An 18,086-nucleotide genomic window follows, 5' to 3' on the forward strand; every position below is an offset into this window, starting at 1 on the left:
TCCTTTCTTCCTCCCATAGCACAAGGTTGCACAGGCCCACTGGATTTTGAGTACAAATGAGGCCATGTCTATGTCCAAACTGCAACAAAGAGATGGCTCAGTGGTTAACAGATTTGCCTTGTAGGGGACCCAAGTTCATTCCCCAGCATCCACATGGCAGCTTACAGCTGTCTGTAACTCCAGTTTCAGGGGATCAGGCATGCATATAGAACATAGGCATGCATGCAGGCAAAACACTCATATTCATGATAGATAGACAGATAGATAGATAGATAGGTAGGTAGATAGATAGATAGATTAAAAACAAAGCCAAAAAACCTACAATGACTCAATCTTTCTGCCTAGCTTAGGGATGTTTCCCTGTTCTATGCTCTTAGCCTCACTTGAGGAGTACCTGTAGCATGCTGTCAACCACTTGGGCACTGCTAACTTCACCCGCCCTCCAGGAAGGCTCTTGCTTCTACACTGAAGGCCCCACCCTCCTGAAGACTTTCATTGTGCCAACACCAAGTCTCTCGCAGGAGGCCATGTGGTGGTTTGTGTACAAGTGTGTAAGGGGCGTGGGTTGGTGGCACAGATGAGATTTTATCCAACAAAAAATGCTTCCTTTTCTCTCTAAAAATAATCTTTTGCTCCTTCAGACTCTGGCCTTAACCTTTTGTCTACTAAGAATATCTGTGCTCCAATTCTTTTTTCTTCTTCATCTCTACCCAGTGGTTTTGAATAAAAAAGAAATCCCTAAAAATCAAAGCTCCAGGAAATAGTACTTCCAGCCACAGGCAGTGTGCTAGCATCTGGCTAGTTACAACACGGAGTCTGTGAATTCCAGTCTGCGGGTCACCTGTGACCGCCTATATTCTGTCCTCCAATAATTCAAAATTATCTTAGATTTATTTTGTCTTACTTTGATTTCTATTGCTATGATAAAAACACCATGACCAAAAGCAACTTGAGAGGAGAAAGGGTTTATTTCATTTTACACTTTGCAGTCCACCATGAGGCGAAGCCATGGCAGGACCCCAAGCAGGTAGGAATCTTGTGACAGAAGCTGAAGCAGAGATCAGATTATTGGTTGTCCCTCATGGTTTGCTCCGCTCCCTTTCTTATACAACTCAGGACCACCCCCGCCTAGGTGCCATTGCCCATAGTGGGATGGACTGTCCCACGACAACCATTATCAAAAAAATGCCCCACAGACCTGCCAATTTGATGGAGGTACTTTCTCAATTTAGGTTTTCCTCTTCCAGATGACTCTAACTAGTGTCAAGTAGACAAAATAAAAGAAAAAAAAACAAAGAAAACAAAACAAAAGCAAACCCAAAAGCCATCACATATATATAATAATAATCTCCTGTAAAATATTAGTCAGGGTTCTCTAGAGTAACAACTTCCCCCCCCTCTCTCTCTGGGCAGACCACCACACCTAGCCAGTAATATATTTTGAGTTGCTTTTAAACTCATGATTATTTAGCTGGGCAGTGATGCACACGCCTTTAATCCCAGCTCTTGAGAGGCAGGGGCAGGTGAATCTCTGTGAGTTCAAGGGCACCTTGGGCTACAAATTGAGTTCCAGGACAGCCAGGGATTTTACACAAAAAAATCCTATCTCAGAAAAACAAAAATAAAAAACAAAGAACAAATCAAAACCAAAGCCAAACCAAAACAAATGTCTTATGATTAGTTGTTTATTGATCAGTGGTCATTAGACAAAACCTGAATCTAAGAGCTGGGATATACCTCAGTTGCTAGAGTGATTGTCTAGCATCCATGAAACCTTAGGTTTGATGTTAAACTTCAAAATCAAATCCACAACTACCTAATAAAAACAAGCTTTACTAAACACTGTCCAGGAAGATGGACACTGACTGGTCCACATCTGAGATTTTCAGAGAATGGTGCTGAGTTATGTCAGTCAGGTGCTCATAAAGGCAAAACCCACAAGGCTATGGCAATCCTATCTTTGTCCATCTGGGAGCAAGCACACATCCTGACGTACTTCCTGCCTATGTACCCCCCACCTACATGTGATCAAGCACATCCTGTGCAGTTGGGGCAACCTATCTTGTTTACTGAAGTGGAAACACATGGCTTGTTATCTTACATGAAAAATGGCCCCCAGCATTCCAGGACACTATGTGTCCTTGGGAAGTGTGACTTACAGGTTTATTTTAGCCCTCCCATGTAGCACAAATAATAAAAACCCAGAGGCAGATATTAGGGTTTAAGATGAAGATCAGAGAAGCAAAGCAGCCAGCCACTAGAGAGCTCAGACCAAAGGGGGATGATTCTGCCATCAGTGTGACTGCAGACGGCAATGCTCTCCACCAAACCACAGACTGCCCTGAGACTGCACTCAGTTCCTGCCTTACATTCCTCTCTAGTGCTGGGATCAAAGGCGAGAGCTCTGTTTCTCTTTTAGACTGATTCACTCTCTTGTAGCCCAGGGTGGCCTTGAACTCAGAGAGATCCATCTGCCTCTGTCTCCCGAGTGCTAGGATTAAAGGTGTGGCCACCACTGTCTGTCCTCTATGGCTAACTAGTGGCTTAGCTTTTAACTAGGTGTGTGGCTAACTAGTGGCTTAGCTTTTAACTAGGTGTGTGGCTAACTAGTGGCTTAGCTTTTAACTAGGTGTGTGGCTAACTAGTGGCTTAGCTCTGCACTCTGATCTTCAGGCAAGCTTTATTTGCCAGATTACAAACAAAATATCACTACCCTCACATTTGATCCCCAGATACTGCAAACTGGACATTGCCATATATACCTGTAATTCCAGCACTGGGTGATGGAGGCAGAAGGATTGGAAATTCAAAGTCTTCCTTGACTATGTAGTAAGTTCTAAGACCAGTATGGGGTCCAAAAGAAACTCAGGACAAATGGCTAACTGGTACCTACTAGCATAGCCAAGTGCATCCTGGTTCCCAGGCTCCCTCAGCACCACAAATACCTGTTAACAGAGTCTATGCTGGAATGGTGGGTCTTCTCACCTGCCCCCCTCCAAAGGTCTCCAGATCATGGGCTTCCCTTCCCCCAGCGTCTCACTCCTATATAAACCCCGCCATTGTAGCCATACGCTCTCTTGGCTCTTTTGGTTTCTTCTCTCTTGGTCCTCCTCTCTCACTCACTCCCCTCCTCTCAGGGCCTGGGCCATTCTGCTGCCATGTTCAATGTTCGACTCTCTCTCCCTGCTCTGGACTCTTCTAGATGCCACTGGGTATGCTCCCCCTCATGTCTACCACAAAAACCTTCCTTTCAACCGTAACTTGGAACCATCATGTCCTCACTCTACACATCTGGTGCCAAAATCCCCACTTTAAACACCTGGGATGCATAAGACCTTGTTGCAAAGTAGGGTTGTGGAGGGCTGGGTAATTTACCACCTACATTCTAGGACAAAAATACCTTTCTCTACCCGCTCTCTCTCTCTCTCTCTCCCTTTTCCTTGTCTGTCTCCCTTTTTGTATAGATGGAGTGGCTTTTCCTGAAGGAATTCACAAGAAAGTCCACTGTAGCTTCCTCCTGGTGCTCCAGCAAAGCTCGGGATGCTCTTAACATGATTACTGTCGCCATCACCATCACTATCATTGTCTTCGTCATCAGTTATAAGCATAAAGTATATATTTGTATACTACTTTACAAAAGTCTCTCCCCAGACCCTTCCTCTCTTCTTTGCAACAGTGTCTAACGTATTCCAAGTCAGCTCTCAATTCATTATGTTGCGGAGCATGGCCTTAAACCGATCCTTTTGTCATGGTCTCCAAAGTGGCGGGATTCCAGGCACTATCACCACACCAAGCTTTGCTCTATTTCGAAATAGAGCACAGTTTTAACTTTCGAAAACCAAATATTGACGTGAAGCATCCTTTTTCTTTTACTGATGAGGAAAGTAAGGCTCACGGGAGTGAGGGGTGAGCATGGCCTATTACTAGCTCTTGCTCTCTCAAACCCAGGCAGGCAACGTGAGGACCTCTCTTTTTCCACTGTGCTGCTGTGGTTGATAGATTTCCAACTAAACATGTCTTCTCAGCAAACAGTGGTGACCTCACTGTTGCATGACACAGCACAAGGCTACGGGATGTTCTAAACGGGACTTCTGGGTGCATCGCATACAGGAGGATGGAGGGAAATGGTTGCTGAGTCAAGATTCTTTTGTGACAGTTTGGGGCCATTCTGCTTGGGTTCTGACTTAATGCATGCTCCAAAGGGAGCAGAAGCTGAGCTCTGTGAGTGTGCAGCTTATTTACATCCCTATTTATAGCAGTGTGTGCTCAGGGATGTTTCTTAATAAGAGGCTCAGAAACAGCACTTGCACTGAACATGAGCAGATGACCATTTTGCTCACTGTAGACTGGAGCTTTAAGCAAGTAGCCCTGATCCCCTTCCGCGATACTAAAAAGCTTCTACTTCCTAGAGATGCTGGTTAATGTGTTTCTGATCACTAGATCGTGCTACATCCCAGTCTCAGCAGATGTGAGCCATCATTAGAAGAAAATGCTGGGGTCCCCGACTGCTGCCTTCACCAGTAGACCAGACACATGGATACCGGATGCTAACTGCTGCTGTTTATGTAGTGTTTACCAGTGGCCGCACATGATATCATCAATGCGCTTTTCTTAACTGGTCTTGGGTGATAACTATTATCCATGTCCTCATATCACAGTCAACAGAGACAGGATGACGGAGGTTAAATAACTTGCCCAATGTCAGGAAGTTCTGAAGAGCTGGATAGACACTGTGGCCTTCCACCATCATTGCCCCAGGCCTGACTCAGTGCCTAGCACTTAGTAGGGCTTTTCTACAAGTTTTTAATCAACCAAACCCTAAAGGTTTCAAAGACTTCACCTGCTGCCTTCACCTCAGTTTCTTTGGTTGGTCTTTGTTTTTCAAGACAGGATTTATGTAGCCCAATTTGTCCTGAAACTTTCAATCCTCCGGTCTCAGTCTCCCCCAGGGGTAGGATTACAGGAATGCCCCACCATGAATAACTCCAGGAGTTGTTCTGACACAAAACTCTTTTGGAGGTTGGGTTTCACTACATAGCACTGGCCTGCAACTCTGTATGTAGATCAGGCTGGCCTCAAATCAGAGATCTGACTGCCTCAGCCTAGGTCTCCATGAAGACAGTTCGCCTCAGCTCAGAGTGGATACAGCAGTTTGACTGAAAATTCCTGGGGCTGTGAAGCTGTCCTTCCTTCCTTCCTTCCTTCCTTCCTTCCTTCCTTCCTTCCTTCCTTCCTTCCTTCCTTCCTTCCTTTCTTTTCCCTCCCCCTCCCTCCCTCCTATGCTCTCTGTCTCTCCCTCCCTCCCTCCTTCCTTCAGAGAGGCAGATGGAGGCTGAAGATCTGAGCACCACTATTTTCAGCAGTACCTGTGAAATTTCTCACAGAGTTTCAGGTCTCCCAGTGTGCAGGGACTTCTCTAGTTCTAAAAAAAAGAAACAAACAAACAAAATCCCCTTTCTTTAGAGGTCAGGTATGAGCACCCCCATTCACTTTGCAAGAAGCCCAAATCTCCCAGGAGAAAAAAAAGAGGGCCAGCGGGTAGTCACTGGTAGGAAACAGCCGGGTTCTCCTAGCCTGGCCCTGACCCCACCAATGGAAGAGCTGCCACCCTTCCTTCCTAGGGACCACTTGGTGATGTCTCTGGTCAGCTCTGAAAAGCTCTCCCAGACCTAATCAAAGTGTCCCCATTGTCTCCTTATCAGAAGGTCCCACTAGGCTTTGGGGCATCTATAGCAATCTCACGGTTAGCTCTTTGTGCATTGTCTCCCTAGGATGAGATCCAGAGTGGCCTTTGTGACCTCTTGTCACCTTTGTTCCCCAGGTGCTAGCAATGTGCCAGGCAGGTAGAAGACACAGTAAGTACTGGTTAGATTGATGGAAGGATAAGCATTGAGGCAATTTTGTGGTGCTGGGCCCCTGAGTTACAGAGTTACAGCCACAGCCTTTGGTGTTTTGGTACAAGGGATTGTTATATATATATATATATATATATATATATGTATATATATATATATATATATATATTTATACAGGGGTCTTGACCTATGTAGTAGCATACACTGGGCCCAACTTTATGACATTTCTGCTTCTACTTCCCAAGTTCTATGATTATAGGCATGCAACACCATCCGCCCAACAGGATAGCCTCATTTTCTGAAGTAAACGTGTGTGTGTGTGTGTGTGTGTGTGTGTGTGTGTGTGTGTGTAAAACCTAAAATGTGAAATCAAACACCCTCACTGTCAACCTTTTGTTTTTATCAGCCAACCCATTGCCTGTTTCTACCCCTGCATAGCAGCCGGTATTTGCCAAGGCAGGAAAGGCCTTCCTGTATGTGTCACCGATGCAGAGAACTTAAGAGTCACGGAGTAGCGGTCACACTGATTCTGGGGCAGGATGGCCTATCACTTAGGGGAAGAAACAGAATGGGGAGGGCTATGGAAGGCACAGGAATGGTTTGCCATGACTTTGGCCTGGATCACCAGACCGTGGGAGGAGGCAGGTGGCCTGTGACATGGAGGCAGCAGAGAAGGGTTCAGGGGTGGGAGGTGAGCGTCCAGGTTGTGACCACAGCTGTTGGATGCCCAGCTGTGAACACAGCAGGAGAAGCCGGCTTTGAAACTGACCTTGGATTGACCATTCACAAGCAGCAAGTGGTGGGATATCAGCCCTGCAGCGCCATGGCCACCACCAAGAACAAAGGTGGAGGGACCTCACCTGTTAGAGGAACCTGGGGGGGAAAGACAGACGGACAGATGGACGACTGGGGAGCTGGATGTTAGCTGGACGTGCAGATGGAGGGAGGGACCTGGGAATTGGGTTTGGGCCCTCAGTCTGCACTTGGAACTCAACGAGTCTAGAAACCAAACTGCTTGCAAAGGGGATGAGGTGATGAGTTTCTTTATTCTCCTCAACATTTATGAAGCTGTGCTTCACAGACAGGATCGCAAGCTCCAAGAGTGTGGAACCATAGTGTTCTACCTTCAAATGGGATAGATTAGATTTTCTCTTGGCCATCTACTTCTATGAACGTTGGACTCAGGAACCAATCCTTAGATTTAAAATATTTTTAAAAGTCTGCTTTCTCGGTGGGGAGGAGGCGAGAGGAGTGCGCAGAAATTCATACAGCATCCCAAACACCCGCCCCAACTGAGACCAAAGGGAGGGGGTGTGTGTGTGTGTGAGCGCGCGCTCTGGTGAGAAACGTGCATTCCCGCAGTGAGGTCAGCCTCGGAAGCAAACACCCGGGCCGCCACCCTGTCGCCTGCTGAGAGGATCTGGCCGCCAACTCTAGGGGTGGGAGGAACAAAACCAAACCAAAACAACAAAAATCCCAACATAGTGAATGTCTCCGGGGACAGCTAGCCCTCCCTCAAGTTAACAGAGAAAACAAGCGGCTCACTTCCCCGGAAATGAGATGCACAGGGGCATTCATTCCATCTTGGAGAAGCCCTGCAGGGTTGTCTAGCTTCTCAGGCTCGCAGAACCCAAAGCACATCACGGACACTAAGAACCATCCCTCGGGGCTGGAGAGATGGTCAGCGGGCGAGAGCACTGGCTGCTCTTCCAGAGGACTCGGGTTCAATTCCCAGCACCCACATGACAGCTCTGACAACTGTCTGTAACTCTCAAGATCTGACACCTTCACAGAGACAAATGTGCACATAAAATGAAAATAAAGAAAGAAAGAAAGAAAGAACCATCCCTCATTGTCTCTGCCCACAGAGCTGGTGGCCACCACCTCCTCGAGCTGCGCCCCAGGACCCGCTCAAGCCGGCCAACTGAGGGCGCCCCCCGCCGAGGAGCACCGGCAGCCAGGCGGAGAGCGGGACGCGGGCGGTGGCTTCCGGGGCTCGCCGGCGCCCGGACTCTGATTACAGGTTCACACGAGGAGCCCGGCAGGCGCGCCCTCGCGCGGCCCCGCTCCCCGCCCGGCCATTCTTCTCCATTCATGCGGACGCCCAGGGCTGCCGCCGCCGCCGCCGCCAGCGCGGCCGCCGTCGCCGTCCGTCCGGATTGGCTGGCGGCCGGGGCGCCGGCACTTTCCCACGGCCCGCGGCGCGTGCGGCTCACCGGCGGCGCTGCAGGCGCGGCCCTGGCACACGGCCAGGCCAATCCGGGCGCGCGGGGTGGGGCGGGCGGTGGCTAGCGCCGGGCTGGTGTCCCGGGCCGGCCCCCGCCTCCTGCCCGCCGCCGGCCCACCGCCGCCCGCGCCACCCGCGGCCCCCAGCCGAGCTCCCGCGGAGCCGACGCGAGGCCGCCGGGCAGGGGCGGGCTCCGGGGGCGGAGCGCAGTCCGCCTGGGCCGCCGCTCGCCCCGCCCCCGGGCGGCTGCCAATCCCCGCAGCCAGGCGCCGATTGGCCAGAGCCCGCTGTTGCCCCGGAGCCGCGGCCCCGCCTCTGCCCTCGCACCTCCCTGCCTCCCCCGCCCTCCCTCGGGCCCTGGAAAGGGGCGCAGCGTGGGAAAGGGATGGTTGAGTTTTAACCGGAGGCTGAGCGTGAGTGGGATCAGTGTGCGCGTACCGCCCGCAGCCGAGCGCCCAGCGGCCGCTGCTGTTAACTCCTCCCTGCCCGCCGCGCGACCCTCCTCGGAGCCCGCGCTCCGCCAGCATGAAGAGAGCTCACCCCGACTACAGTTCCTCTGATAGCGAGCTGGACGAGACCATCGAGGTGGAGAAGGAGAGTGCAGACGAAAATGGGTGAGTTGGCGGCGTCCGGCCGAGCCGGAGTGGGAAGAGAGGCTGGGATGCGCTGGTTCTCTGTTCTGATTGCCTGGAGTCGTCGGCCGGCTGCTGCTGGATGTGAGCGACCCTCCGGTGCTCTCCAGCCCAAGTTGCCAAAGAAATGAGTGCAGGGGGGCCTCTCGAGTCCCTATCCTTCCTCAAAGCAATTGCTTCCTATCTTACAGAAACTTGAGTTCGGCGCTGGGTTCCATGTCCCCAACGACATCGTCCCAGGTCTTGGCCAGGAAAAGACGGAGAGGCGTGAGTATTTCCCCCCAGTACTTTAAATATATTGTATGCATGTTGCTGTATTACCTAATGGAAAGAACCAAGTTTCTTCTCTTTGCAATTTACAGTCATAATGGAAATGTCCTCCTTTGTTTTTGTCTGCGTCTCACAGATAATTGAGAAGCGCCGACGAGACCGAATCAATAACAGTTTGTCTGAGCTGAGGAGGCTGGTACCCAGTGCTTTTGAGAAGCAGGTAATGGAGGTAGTAGGTAGAGCGCCCTTCGTAGGCATCTGCACCTTCTGATTCCCACCTCTCCATGCTTCGAACCTAATCTGTGTCTTGTAATAAAAGCCTTGCCTTGTCTTTTAGACACAAAATTTCAACAGATTTTTGTAGTCACATCTCATTTTGCTTTAGTTTACGTTTGAATCTCACATGTTTGTATATATGCATGCATATTTTAAATTCGCCAAAGGCACTTGCGTCAAATAAACCTTTTGTCATCTCTTTAGGGATCTGCTAAGCTAGAAAAAGCAGAGATCTTGCAGATGACTGTGGATCACCTGAAAATGCTGCACACTGCAGGAGGGAAAGGTATGCCTCTCGCGTTCTGGCTGGGGCTCCGCGTGGTCGGCATGGAGGGAGCAGCAAGCGCAGTCTGGGATTGGCGCAGTCCCTGTCTGCTTTTGCCTTGGGGGTGGGGAGGGAGCCGTATGTGGTTGCCAGTCAGTGCACCTTCAGCAGCACATCGGCCCAGCCCTCTTCCAACCGAACTAACCCACCTTCCAGCGTGTGTCCGACATCTCTGAGTTCCTCCAGTTGTGACAGCCACGATTTATTTAGGTCAAGTCGCTCACATATGTCTGATGCTATTTAAGAAAAGCTTGGGAAATGGCTTATTAAAAACAGCAGCTGTGTAGTCGGAATTTCATATACAGGATTTAAAAAATGAGTTGCCGAAAGAATCGGGAGGAAAGGGACCTGTTGTGGCTAAGTAGAGGAAATTCTAACTGAAGGTGGGAGACTGAAGCCTGTGTCTGTCTCCAGTCCAAAATTTCTTTACCAAGGTCCAAGTGCCTAAAAGCTTCACGATGATAACTTACATCTGTGTGTCTAATGAATTTCACTACTCTGTGGTTTCTCTGTCCTTGATGTATTTTTTGTTGTTGTTGAGGGGAAACATTAAAGGAAAAGAGCAGTTTCATCTGCTGGTAGGGTATAATTCCAATTTCTGCTCAGCAGCTTCTAATTGGGCTTTGAACTTGCATTAGCAAACATATAATGTTGATTAATGCAGTGATTTCGGTCAGCTCCAGAATATTTGCTCATGATCCGTGCTGTTACCCTGAATGTGTATTTGCCAGGAAGGGCTGCCTTTGGAGTAGGAGAAATGCAGGAAATGAGCAGAGCCTTGAAGGTTTTCTTTTGTTTTTATGCTCAGGTTATTTTGACGCTCATGCCCTGGCTATGGACTATCGGAGTTTGGGGTTTCGGGAATGCCTAGCCGAAGTTGCCCGTTATCTGAGCATCATTGAAGGACTCGATGCCTCTGACCCGCTTCGGGTTCGCCTGGTGTCACATCTCAACAACTACGCCTCCCAGCGGGAAGCCGCGAGCGGCGCTCACGCGGGCCTCGGACACATTCCCTGGGGGAGCGCCTTCGGACATCACCCACACGTCGCACACCCGCTGCTGCTGCCCCAGAATGGCCACGGGAATGCTGGCACCACAGCGTCACCCACGGAGCCGCATCACCAGGGCAGGCTGGCCTCAGCCCATCCGGAGGCGCCAGCCTTGCGAGCGCCCCCTAGTGGCAGCCTGGGACCGGTGCTCCCCGTGGTGACCTCGGCCTCCAAACTGTCGCCGCCGCTGCTCTCCTCGCTCTCAGCCTTCCCCTTCTCCTTCAGCTCTTTCCATCTACTGAGCCCTTCGACACCCACGCAGGCAGCAAACCTTGGCAAACCCTATAGACCTTGGGGGACGGAGATTGGAGCGTTCTAAAGAACTGATGCTGTAGAACAAGGGGGGGAAAGCTAAAACCCCGGTGCGCGGGCACGGTTGCCAACACCACCTTAAAGTCGTCACAGTAAAAGTAAGGAAAAAGGTACACTTTCAGATAATTTTTTTCTAAAGACTGAGGGTTTGTTGGTTTACTTTTTTCTTTAAAATTTTTTATCATGTCATATATTAGCAATTTTTAAAAATTAGTTGTTAATTTTTGTTTAAAACATTCAGTTGAGGTAGTGATTATATGCCAACACTTTGTGATCAGTTGTCTGTTCTGTGCCTAATTTACTTTGTAAACCTGTCTGACCAAGAATGATTCCACTTGCCTCGGTTTAATTTTAACATTAGAGTTTGGGGTCTGTTTCCTGGCTTGTATAAGTTGCAGTCTTTTTTAGGATTAATTTCCCAAACCCCTATGCTCAATGTTAACATGATTTTGATAATATTTTGACAGATTAAAGTGTATAAGTGATATTCTTTGGCAGGGGTGGGGTGGGAAAGGCGGCCCAGCAAAGCATTATATTTCCAAACAAAGCGTTGACAAATCAGACAAACAGCTTTATTCCAGAAACACTAGCTCTCTGTCCCTTAGAGCAGCAGATTGGATGCACAAACTTATCAGTGGCCCTGAATCCAGATGACCAGCTGCTGTGGCCTGTCAGGTTTTGCTGTGCTAACGTTTCAGGTTTAGAAACAGCCGCTGGTAGGCTGGATCCCCATTTGGAGTGTTGGCAGCAAGCAGGACAAGTATGTAGAACATCATCCATGCACTTTCCAGCCCCAAGCAATGCAATACCTTTTCAGTCTCACAGATCTCAAGTTCACAGTGTTAGCCTGCATCCGTGATCGCAGTATGCAGTCAGTTCCGTGCCTGTAAAGCACATAGCCCGGTTTTCCTGGAACTGCCATGGTTCCTTCTAACTGGAAATTTTTTTTATGCTGCGTTTCCATTTTGGTGCATGAAAATGTGGTTCTTGCGATACTTCAAAGGGCTTCTCTGCCTTCTCTTTGATTTTTAAAAGTTTGATTTGGGCTCTCAAAGTATTGTTTTACAGGTCTGTTCCTTTAGCAGGTATGATTTGAGCAGCCTCCACTGAGCTGGGTTTGACCCCTGTTGTACTGATGTGTTGTTACTAAATAAAAACAACAAAGAACAACGTATGCCCTGAGTCTTCATTCTTAGCCGGTCCCTCTGGTGGCTGAGAAAAATCTCAGGTTTCTCGGTTTTCATTTTGCCGAATGATTGGCTTTCTTCCCCTTGCCAGCTTCATTATTCTTGGAATTCTAGGCTGTGTGCGTTTGTAATGTCAAACGAGGTGACTTTGTTAGACTGCAGGGCTTCGCCTGGCCTCCCAGGAGGGAAGAGAGCTTGTCTGCTGGTCAGTCAGGTGGCCTGGCTCTGGGGTCAGTTTGCACTCTCGGGAGGAACCTGATGAAATCATTTTAAACTGTGTCCATCATTGACTGTGTGCTCAGTTCTTTGCCGATAAAATCGAAAATTTCGTGTCTCTCTTCGTGTTTGCTTTCGTGGGAAAGCAGGGCTACAAGGGCCTTGTATCCGAGCCTTCCGAGAAGGCTTTGGTGCAACACTGGCTGTGAGGAGCAGTGGCAGGTTATAATTCTGCACCTGCACAGCTCCTGAAGTCTTCCCTTGTTTTGTTTCGAAGGAATTTATTTAACCCTTGGCTTGCCCTGGGCTCCTGAGCTGAGTGTGAGGAAGCAGACATATGCTTTAAGTTAGAACAAAATGTGACCATGACAGGCAGTAATTGGCCACAGAAGAGTGCCTTTTGGTGCCTTAACCCTGCGTTTTTACCCACGAGGAGTTTGTCCTGATCCCAAGAGTGGCAGAGAGGAGAGGAAAAGGCAGAACCCACCCTGGTAGATGACAGCAGCAACTGTACACCTGCTCCCTGATGAGGAAGCAAAGAAAACAAAGGGAAGTTTTTAGACTTTGAGACTGAGTGATGGCTGTTGGGTCTCTGGGAAGGATGGGTGAGGGGTACTTGGGTTTCAAATGTGAGATGCCATTCAAGCTCTTTCTCCATGGCGACTTCAACCACGGGTCCCTCTTGAGATCTGAAGCTCCATTCTCCAGCATTGCCTGTGCCAAGCACACACTCTCTGTCTGACACAAGCCTGTGGTGGAAAGTGTTAAGACGATTCTGGAAAGCGTGTTTAAATTCAGCAAACACGACTCCAGTGGTGTTACAGCATACCCAACAGCAGTGCAGCAGTGCGCTGCCTTCCATTCAACTTGCTGGTACCTAGGCTTGGAGGGCTGCTAATGTAGTTTGCAGTGAAGTGTGAAATGTCTAACATGTCATCCTTGTCACAAGGATAATGACTGTAATCACGATCTGGTAGGGAGCACTTTTGGGAAGGGCAAAGGGATTCATTTTCTTCTTTCTCTTCCCCCTCTCCCTCCCTCCCTCCTCCCTACCTGCTCCCTTCCCCTCCCCTTCCTTCCCCTCCTCCCTCCCCTTTTCTCCTTAACCCTTCCTCTCCCCCTCCCTCCCTTCCTTCCTCCCCTTCCCATCCCTCCCTCCCTCCACCTTCCTTTCCCCCTCCCTCTCCCCTCCCCTCCCCCTCCCCTCCCTCTCTCCTTCCCTCCCTCCCCCCCTTTTTTTGCCCAGGCTGACTTCATGTGGAGGAGGCAAACCCTACATTCCTTTTCTTTCTACCTCCACCTCTCAAATGCTACCATTACAGATGAGTGGTACCACACTAAGCTTATGGAGTCATTTTTGAAATGTCATTATTTTTTAAAAGAAATATCCTGGTCTCCCCCCCCTTTTAAACACCTTAAAGGTGACAGGCTCAGGTGGCATGAGAGGATGGAATTGTGACAAAGAGCCAGTAGAAGTGTTACAGTACAACAACTCCCATTTCCATTTTGAATTGATGTATTTAAGATTAACAATGGGGTCATTAGCTAATGACTCCAATCTGCTTTTGTATCATACATGATCTTATGCATCTACCTGTATAAACAAGAATTTCTAGATGACCTACTGGTGTAAATAAACATCCTAAGCGACCCATCTATTTATCTTTTAAAGGATTTATTTATTTTAAGTGTGTATATGAGTGTTTTGCATGCACGAATGTGTCTGTTTGCCACATGTGTGTGTGGTGCCGGTGGTGGTCAGGAGAAACCTGTGGATCTCTGAATTGTCCTCGTGGATGGTTGGGAGCCACCATGTGCTGCTGGACCTCGAACCTGGGTCCTCTGCAAAAGCAACAAGTGCTCCTAACTGCTGAGCCATCTCTCTAGACCCTAGTATATTTATGAAAGTAATACCATTGGCCATAAATACTCATGAAAGTCCTTCCTAATCACCCACTTAATTGATTAAACATATGCCTGTGAATTAATGAAAGCCTCAGAGTGCGTGCATGAACTATTCTGTATTAGAAAAATACAAGAAATGCCATTGCTAATTTATTTCATATAGCTAAATTAGGATGTGGTTTTTATTCAGATTTTCCCTTTCCCATTCTGTTAGTCACTAAAATCATGATCGTTTAAATATAGATTACTTAAATTTAAAGTCCCACAGGAAATGTTCTGTCTCTTAGCTACAGTTTTTCCCCAGCCCTTCTGGTCTATCAGTACCGCAGCTTTGATGCCTTCATTAGTTTCTAGTGCTGATTTATAATTAAAATAACTTCACAGCCAACGTCATCCGAGACATTGCTTCAAATGTGGTCCAGTGTCTTTCACCATCCAAGCTCCAGGGAAGGGGGCACCTTGGGAAAGGGCGAGAATCCTAGCTTCAGTTCTGTCTTTATCTAATTGGGTGACCTTGGAGAGGTCGTTATCATTTTGTAGAAGCTCTTTTGGTCATCTGCCAAATGACCAGATGGGGAGTAAGGGTCCTAAGTGTCTGCTCACAGGGACATGTTCTGACTGGGAAGACTGCAGGTGAGAGATCACACAAGGTTTTCACTACACGTTCCATCAGATCTTGTTCCTACACAGGTTTGACTTAGTGCTTCCCAACTGTTGAAGTTTTTAAAAATTAAACTAATAATAATTATTATTATTGATTGCCACCCCCTGTACCGTGTGTGTGTGTGTGTGTGTGTGTGTGTGTGTGTGTGTGTGTGTGCGCGCATACCTGTACCCAGATGAACAGATCAGTGCTGTCATTTGGAAACGAGGCTGGCTATTCCATGAGTGGGCTCCTGATAGAAAGGATGAGTTTACCCCATTTTCTCTCTTTGAAGCTCTCCCTTCTGCTGTGTTTTGCTGCAACAGGAAGGCTCTTACCCAATGCCATGTGTTTGGACATGTGTATGAGCCAAGCAAATTTCTACTCACAAACCAGCCAGTTTTTGTGGGATTCTGGTACAGCAACAGAAGACAAATTAAGTCAGGCCTGTATTGGAATGTAGCTGGGGATGTGTTCCAAGCTTTTCCCATGAGGTCTTCCCAACAACCCTGATTCAAACAGTCATCCCACTCCTTCCCTTTTGTGCCCCCCCCACCCCTTTCCCCTTCAGTTCCTCTTCATAACATTGCCTTATCTGACCGTAGAAATGACAACACACACTTGTTGATAATTTGCTTACTGTATGTTTTTGACTGGATTGTCATTTCTATAGTTCTGTCACTTAAAGCAGCACTTACCATAATGGAGGCTTTCAATAAGCATCTAATGAATGAATGAATAGATGGATGGATGGATGGGTGGATGAATGCAAGCATGCAAGGATGGACGGGTGGGTGGATGGATGGATGAATAAGTGAATGGGTGATTGGGTGGTTGGATGCATAGCTGGGTATGGATGGATGGATAAATGGATGAATGGATGGGTGAGTGAATGGGTGGATGGATGGATGGATAGCTGGTGGATGGATGGGTAGATAGATGGGTAGATGAATGTGATGGATGGGTGAGATGGATGGGTATGGATGGATGCATGGATGAAGGGATGAGTATATATATGTGTGTGTAGATAAATATATATATATATATATATATATGAAAATGGATGGATGGATGGATGAATGGGTAGGTTGGTGAGCTAGATGAATGGATAGATGTTGACAGATTTTTCTTTGGGCTGTCAGCTTACAAAAAAATGACATGGAGACTCATTATTAATTATGAAAGCTTAGCCTTAGTCTAGTCTCATTGCTAACTAGCTCTTATAACTTAGACAAACCCACTTGTATAAATCTACATTTTCCCTTGTGGCTTCTTACCTCTCTTCCATCTTGTACCTCTTGTTTCCTCTCCATGTCCTTTGGTGTCCTTCTGTGCCTAGATTCCTCTCCCTTTCCTCTCTCTCTGTCCAGAAGTCCTGCCTAACCTCTTCCTGCCTAGCTATTGACATTTCAGCTCTTTATTAAACCAATCAGAAAGTGCCCTGGCAAAGAGATATCTTTACAGCATAAAAAAGATTATTCCATAACAGAGAGATTGGTGAATGGTGGATGGATAGATGGATGGATATATGTATGTATGTATGTATGTATATGTTGATTGGTGGATGGGTGTATGTATGTATGTATATGTGGATGGGTGTATGGACAAATGTGTGTGTGTGTATGTATGTATGTATGTATATGTGAATGGATGGGTGTATGTATGCATGTATATGTTGATTGGTAGATGGACGGATGGGTGTGTGTATGTATGTATATGTGGATGTATGTATATGTGGATGGGTGGATGGGTAGATGGATGGGTGTATGTATGTATGTATATGTGGATGGATGGGTGCATGTATGTATGTATATGTGTATGTATGTATATATGGATGGGTGGATGGGTGCATGTATGTATGTATATGTGTATGTATGTATATATGGATGGGTGGATGGGTAGATGGATGCATGGATGGATGGATGGGTGAGATGGTGAGGCTCTCCTTTATGAGCAGTGAAAGAGTTGCAGATAGGTATGTCTGTTCTTTCCAAGCACTACATCAATATTAGCTTAAAAACTACTGTGAAAAATTTTTTATACTTTACTTTTATATTTTATCTTTGTTAGTGTTAAATTGTATTTTAAAAATGTCTAACTCATGGGTTGGGCATATACCTTAATTGGCAGAGCACATTTAAAAAGACCAATGTTGCTTTGGCTGTGTGTGGTCTATTGTTCCACATAAAATATATTTTAATCATATTTTTAAAATGATGACTGAAAATCCTGTATACTGTGCCTTCAAGATCACCCCGTGAGGAAAGATGTCCGCAGCTAAGCCTGAGGACCTGAGTTAGAACCCTGGAACCCATGCAGTAGGAGGAAACCACCTCCTGCAAGCTGTCCTGTGACCTTCATTGGGTGTGCTGTAGTCTAATCTTCATGCCCCCATGTAATAAAAGCATCCTAAGATTGTAAAGGAAAATGTGCATATATTTATCCCGCATAGTATGTTATCCAGTCTCCATTGAGCTAATTAATATGTGTTTTACCTACCTGTTCTTTTCAGTGCTAAGAATGCCTAAAGTCCTCTTAACCAATCTTCATAGAGAAGAAAATTCTTTTCCTTTAACTAATGAGTTTATTTTCTGTGTATAGGTGTTTTGCCAGCATACATGTCTGTGCCTGCATTCAGGTCAGAAGAGGACATCAGATCCCGGCAACAGGAGTTATAGTTGTGAGCCACCATGTGGCTGCTGGGAATTGAACCGAGGTCCTTTGGAAGAGCAGCCAGTGTTTTTACCCACTCAGCATCTCTCCAGCCCTCTTCTCTAAACAATGTTTGTGAATACAGTCAGTATTAACTGTGGTCATTAAGCTGTGCAATGACTTTATGTGACCTGTAGCATTGTTTTTCTATTTCTTCACAGAAAGTCTTGCATTGTGTCTGTAGCTCGATTTGGTGGTAATGTGCATATTAATAATGCGAATTCTTCAAATCCAGTAAGAGGTTACTTTGACATTTACCTGCCTCTTCTCTGACTTCCATCATCAGTACACTCTGCTGTTTCAACCCTTTAGGCTTATGCACGGTTTAGGCGGTGCTGGAGATTGCTGCATGCTGGGCAAACGGGCTACCAGCTGTGCCACATCCCAGCCCCTAGTGAACTCTTCAAAACAGCAAACCAGTCCTCTGTCTTGCCTGCTCACCCCTCATTTTCACCCCGTCCAGGGACAGTTGTAGCC

The 18,086-nt window shown here is 47.3% G+C and overlaps 1 protein-coding gene across 1 annotated transcript; it reads left to right on the forward strand.

Annotated features, from left to right (window-relative positions):
* Positions 1–8,459: 8,459 nt before the first annotated feature.
* Positions 8,460–12,120, forward strand: Hey1 (hes related family bHLH transcription factor with YRPW motif 1). The gene is made up of 5 exons (XM_040741396.1): positions 8,460–8,696; positions 8,906–8,981; positions 9,121–9,204; positions 9,465–9,546; positions 10,394–12,120. The coding sequence occupies exons 1-5, from the start codon at positions 8,608–8,610 to the stop codon at positions 10,951–10,953; spliced, it is 891 nt and encodes a 296-aa protein (XP_040597330.1). The 5' UTR covers positions 8,460–8,607; the 3' UTR covers positions 10,954–12,120.
* The last annotated feature ends 5,966 nt before the right edge of the window (positions 12,121–18,086 follow it).

Source organism: Mesocricetus auratus, unplaced genomic scaffold (genome assembly GCF_017639785.1).
Source record: "Mesocricetus auratus isolate SY011 unplaced genomic scaffold, BCM_Maur_2.0 Super-Scaffold_6730, whole genome shotgun sequence".
NCBI lineage: Eukaryota > Metazoa > Chordata > Mammalia > Rodentia > Cricetidae > Mesocricetus > Mesocricetus auratus.

Excerpts from the sequence above, each read along its gene's own strand:
- Hey1 (XM_040741396.1), top strand. The coding sequence starts at position 8,608 with ATGAAGAGAGCTCACCCCGACTACAGTTCCTCTGATAGCGAGCTGGAC. Across the intron at positions 8,982-9,120 it reads CCAGGAAAAGACGGAGAGGC|ATAATTGAGAAGCGCCGACG; the intron begins GTGAGTATTTCC and ends TGCGTCTCACAG. Across the intron at positions 9,205-9,464 it reads CCAGTGCTTTTGAGAAGCAG|GGATCTGCTAAGCTAGAAAA; the intron begins GTAATGGAGGTA and ends TCATCTCTTTAG.